Source organism: Geotrypetes seraphini, chromosome 16 (genome assembly GCF_902459505.1).
Source record: "Geotrypetes seraphini chromosome 16, aGeoSer1.1, whole genome shotgun sequence".
Taxonomy (NCBI): Eukaryota; Metazoa; Chordata; class Amphibia; order Gymnophiona; family Dermophiidae; genus Geotrypetes; species Geotrypetes seraphini.
The window spans coordinates 9213742-9218933 of NC_047099.1; the positions used below are offsets into that span (position 1 = coordinate 9213742).

At 43.3% G+C, this 5192-nt stretch overlaps 1 protein-coding gene across 1 annotated transcript; it reads right to left on the reverse strand.

Moving 5' to 3' along the window:
* Positions 1 to 451: 451 nt before the first annotated feature.
* On the reverse strand, positions 452 to 4968 carry LOC117350529 (olfactory receptor 1509-like). The gene is made up of 2 exons (XM_033924829.1): positions 4059 to 4968; positions 452 to 501 (listed from the first exon to the last, which is right to left on the reverse strand). Exons 1-2 carry the CDS (start codon positions 4966 to 4968, stop codon positions 452 to 454), a joined length of 960 nt encoding a protein of 319 aa, XP_033780720.1.
* Between the last annotated feature and the right edge of the window lie 224 nt (positions 4969 to 5192).

A 5192-nucleotide genomic window follows, 5' to 3' on the forward strand; every position in this document is an offset into this window, starting at 1 on the left:
TTCCACAGACTTTTTTTGGTTTTCTCTGGATTTTCTTCTCTGTGGATATCTTGGGGTCAATTCCTTTTGTTTTTTGTTTGTTTGGGGTTTTTTTTAAACCCTCTATAAATGAGTGCACAAAACTTGCTACTCATTGTAGAGGCCACCAGCTGGAAACATGAAATGATATTCTAGAAAGGACTTCCAAATCAATATATCCCATATAGTTGTCTATTTCTGATGTATTTCGAAAAAGGTTGAACATCAGCGGATTTGTTCCAAAATACATGAAAAATGGACGTTCAGCCTGAATATTCATTTTCCAAACTGCAACTTCCAAACTATGGATAGGGTAAAATAAAGGACATGGAATGCTATTGTGGCAGTATATGAATGTCCAGACAACTAACAGTAGCTCAAATTTCAAGGGTTCAATGAGGTGCCCCATTTTGCTTCTTCCTGAGGAACCCAATTAATAATGTCTGCCAAATATTGGCCAAAAAACGAGGACCTTTTCAGATTCTGTTTGGGGCATGGCAGTCACCAGTTGCAAGCCAGGACTTTTGTTTATTGAACCAAGAGATCGTTTCTTGTACTCCTGGCCCTCTGAAGTAACAGGACTCAATATTTTTGAGTTAATAAATAGTTTCCTTTAGCTTTTGTGCTGGTGTCTGGCCACAAGCCCAACCTCAAACCCCACTCGCGCTGTTACAGACACCTATTGAAGACTTAAGTCCATCTTTGAAGTCAAACTTCTGATTAAAAATTAAAAGTTGAATATTGAATATTAATAATAATAACATAGTAACATAGTAGATTACAGCAAATAAAGACCCGAATGGTCCATCCAGTCTGCCCAACCTGATTCCATTTAATTTTTTTCTTCTTAGCTATTTCTGGGCAAGAATTCAAAGCTCTACCCGGTACTGTGCTTGGGTTCCAACTGCCGAAATCTCCGTCAAAACCTACTCCAGCCTATCTACACCCTCCCAGCCATTGAAGCCCTCTCCAGCCCATCCTCCCCCAAACGGCCATATACAGACACAGACCATGCAAGTCTGCTCAGTATTGGCCTAAGTTCAATATTTAATATTATTTTCTGTTTCTAGATCCTCTGTGTTCATCCCACGCTTCTTTGAACTCAGTCACCGTTTTCCTCTCCACCACCTCTCTCGGGAGCGCATTCCAGGCATCCACCACCCTCTCCGTAAAGTAGAATTTCCTAACATCGCTCTTGAATCTACCTCAAATTATGTCCTCTGGTTTTACCATTTTCCTTTCTCTGGAAAAGATTTTGTTCTAATCACTCACAGCATAGTCCTTCCTCAAAAATGAAAAAAAAAATATAAAGAAAATATAGTACATAATAATGATGGTGCTGGTAATACAATAACTCTATGAGCGATGTGCGTTCTTTGAAAAGTGCTCAGTGTCCATGTCTCCGGCAACCGAGCCACTTAGGGCTCCTTTTACTAAGGTGTTCTACGCATTTTAGCGTGCACTAGATATGAAACACTAATGCGTGCATGTAGGTCTATGGACGCGTTAGCGGTTAGTGCATGCTAATATTTAGGGCATACTAAATGCGTGCTATAACACTTAGCGCACCTTAATAAAAGAGGGCCATAGTTCAGAGAGGTTTACAATAGTTTTTTTTTAAAGGGTTAAACATCAGGAAAATACACACATTTAAAATCATTGCAATAATCAATGCAACAACGTCAATATATAATAGCCACCATTTATTTAATCAATACATGTACAAAGGTCCTCTTTTACTAAGGTACGCTAATTGATTTAGCGCAGGAGTGTCCAACCTGTGGCCCGAGGGCCGCATGCGGCCCCGTGAAGTATTTTGTGTGGCCCCGGTCGAGGGCGATGCAGTGTTTTCCTCTGCTGCCCCCGGGTGTTTACCGTCTTGCCGGCTCCCTCCTCTGTCTTGCTGCAGCGTTTGCGCATTTGTGCGGCCCCAGAAACATTTTTTTTTTCGGCCAGTGCGGCCCAGGGAAGCCCAAAAGATTGGACACCCCTGATTTAGCGTGCGCATGTTAGTTTATGGGCGCGTTAGCATTTCCATGTGCTAATTCAATTAGCGCACCTTAGTAAAAGAGGGGGAAAGTGTCCTACAACTAAGGCCTATATTCTACAAATGGCATCTTAACTTAGGCCAGAATGCAGCAGTTTGACTTATCTTCAATTTGAAAAAGTTTGATCATATTACTCCTTTTTATTTCGCAAATTGCATTGGCTGCCGATAGCGGCCGTGGTGCAGTTCAAGACTGGCTGCATTTGTTATAAAGTGTTGTTCAGTCTTACACCTAATTATCTTGTGGATTTGTTCACATTTGCTAATACACTAGACGTTCACATGTATTATTCACTTCTCCATCTGTTAAAGGGTGTAAATGCAAAAGATACTATCATCGCCTTCTGTCCTATCAAGCAGTATCGTGGGATAAGGATTTAAATCTTTTAATCATGACTTCTAGTGCCTATCAGTTATTTAGGAGACATTTGAAAACATATCTGTTCACTAGATATTTAGGTAATTAAAATACTTCACTTAACTGAAATTATTTTGCTTTTGCAAACCGAATAGAACTTCACAGTGCAGTCGGTTTGCGAGTGTTTTGCAAGTTGTGCCTCACAAACCAAGTGTTGACTCGATTTGCGATCCCCCACCCCCGAGAACCGGCATCGGAGAGAGCGGGAGCCAGAAGGCCTTGAGCATGCGCAGATGCTCAAGGCCCGGCCCAGCAGAGATCAGCGGCAAGTGCCAGGCTCTTCCGACACCGGCACATCCTCTGGGTGCCAGATCGCAGAAAGGGTTTGGGTTTCGGTTTGGGCAGGCGGGAGATGCCGTTTCTCGGGGGGGAGCTTGCGGGCAGGGGAGGGCAATGCCGGCCTCGGGGGTGGGTGGGTCTTTTTGGGATGTGATGGGGTAAAAGCGAGCAGCGCCAGTGGCCTCGTGGGGGGGGAGTCGTCATTTTGGGATGTGGAACGAATCAAGCGAGTTTCCTTTACTTTCTATGGGGAAACTCGCTTTGATATACAAGCACTTTGGTTTACGAGCATGCTTTTGGAACGAATTATGCTCGGAAACCAAGGTTCCACCTGTACTATGGTACAGATGTAAATATTTATGTTATATTATGTTAGATGACCTATCAGTGCCTAAGTTAAGTTTAAAAAGCCATTTAAAAGCGGACTTAGGAGAAATTACAAGGTGCCTACTGGCACCTACAAAAACGGTGTCAGAATCGTGCCTCCATAGCCACCTGCTGGCGCCTAATGCCACTGTAGGCACTTCCAGAGGCGCAATTCATGTCAAAGGTGGGCACCGGAAATGTAGGCCTTGAAAACCCTTTGCCGGAGGCGCGATTCTCTAAACGGCGCGGTCACGTGATTGACATGCGATCAGCGGCCTCTCTGAAGGCGGCCGCAGATAACGGCGCCATTGACAGAATCTGGGCCTAAATCGTTACTAACTCCCTCTTTTACGAAGATGCGCTAACCGATTAGCAAGCGCGAGTTGGTTTTGCACGCGCTAAACACTAACGCGTCCATATAATAATGGTCATGTTAGCATTTAGCACGCGCTAAATCAGTTTGCATGCGCTAATTGCTTAGCGCACCTTACCCCCCCTCTTTTACAAAGGTGTGCTAATCACATTAGCGTTCGCTCAATGCTAACACGTCCATAGACTAACATGCACGCATTAGCGTTCAGCGTGCGCGAATCGGTTAGCACACCTTAGCAAAAGAGGGCCTTAGTAAAAGTCTCAAGAACAATTTAAAAAATAGACAAACAATACACGTTTAATGAGTATGCATTTACATACATCTAGGTTCCTGGATTCCAGGATGGATATGACAAGAATTTTTAACTCAAAACAGTATAATTCAAAAACCTTTCAATGGAAATTATATTAAAAATATTATCCAAAGAGAAAAGGATCCGATTTTAATACAGTGGATTAAAGAACATGCATCAATCAGAGATTGCTATACATGACGGTCTCTTTTTTTAAAATGGACAGGAAATCAGTTCGTACCTGTCCCTCAAAAAGATTTTTTACCTCCCAATCTTTTCATGGCTTTTTTTACCTCCTCGCTCCTCAGAGTATAAATGCAGGGGTTCAACAAAGGAGTCACGATGGTGTAAAAAACGGACACCTGCTTGTCAGCTGCAAATACCACTGAGGGTCTCATGTAGAGAAAGACACAGGGGCCGAAAAACAAAATGACCACCAGGAAATGGGAGGCGCAGGTAGAGAAGGCTTTCCGCCGTCCCTCAGATGAGCGAATTTTTAAGATAGTAGAGATGATGTAGGTATAAGATATGAACACTCCCAAGAAACAAATAAGGGCTAAGGTTCCACTGTTGGCTATATCGGCAACCTCACTGGTAAAGGTGTCAGAGCAAGCCAGCAAAGATAAGGTGTGGGAGTCGCAAAAGAAATGATCCAACACATTAGGACCACAGAAGGAGAGCTGAGCTATTGGAAATGACTGTGCGCAGGCATGAATGAAGCCACCCGCCCATGTAGATACCACCAGTAGAAGACAGACGCGTCTGTTCATTATTGTGGTATAATGCAAAGGACGGCAGATGGCAACATAGCGGTCGTAAGCCATCAGGGTCAGGTGGAAGCATTCTGCACCTCCAATGAAATGCACAAAAAAAAACTGAGTGACGCAGTCCCTAAAAGAGATGGTTTTGCTCTGGGAGAGAAAGTTAGCGAGGGTTCCGGGGACAGTGACTGTGGAAAAGGACAAATCTAAGAAAGACAGGTTGCTGAGGAAGAAATACATGGGAGAGTGCAGTTGAGGGTCCACATATATGGTTACCACAATGAGAAAATTCCCTGTCATGGTGAGCAGGTACATGACTAGAAATAGTACAAAGTAAACGATCTGTATGTCTGGATTGCCAGAAAGTCCTAAGAGAATGAATTCTGTGACTCTGGTTTCATTGCTGTTGGCCATTCCTTCCACTTCATCAACTGCAGGGAAAGAGAAAATAGAAAGAGTGTATAAAAAGAGACAGATGAACGCAGTACATTAATATTCTTTATAAGGATTAAAGAACATAAGAGTTGCAATACTGAGACAGACCGAAGGTCCATCAAGCCCAGGAATTCTGTTTCCAGCAATGGCCAACCCAGGTCCCAAGTACCTGGCAGAAACCCAAAGAGTAGCAACATTCCAGA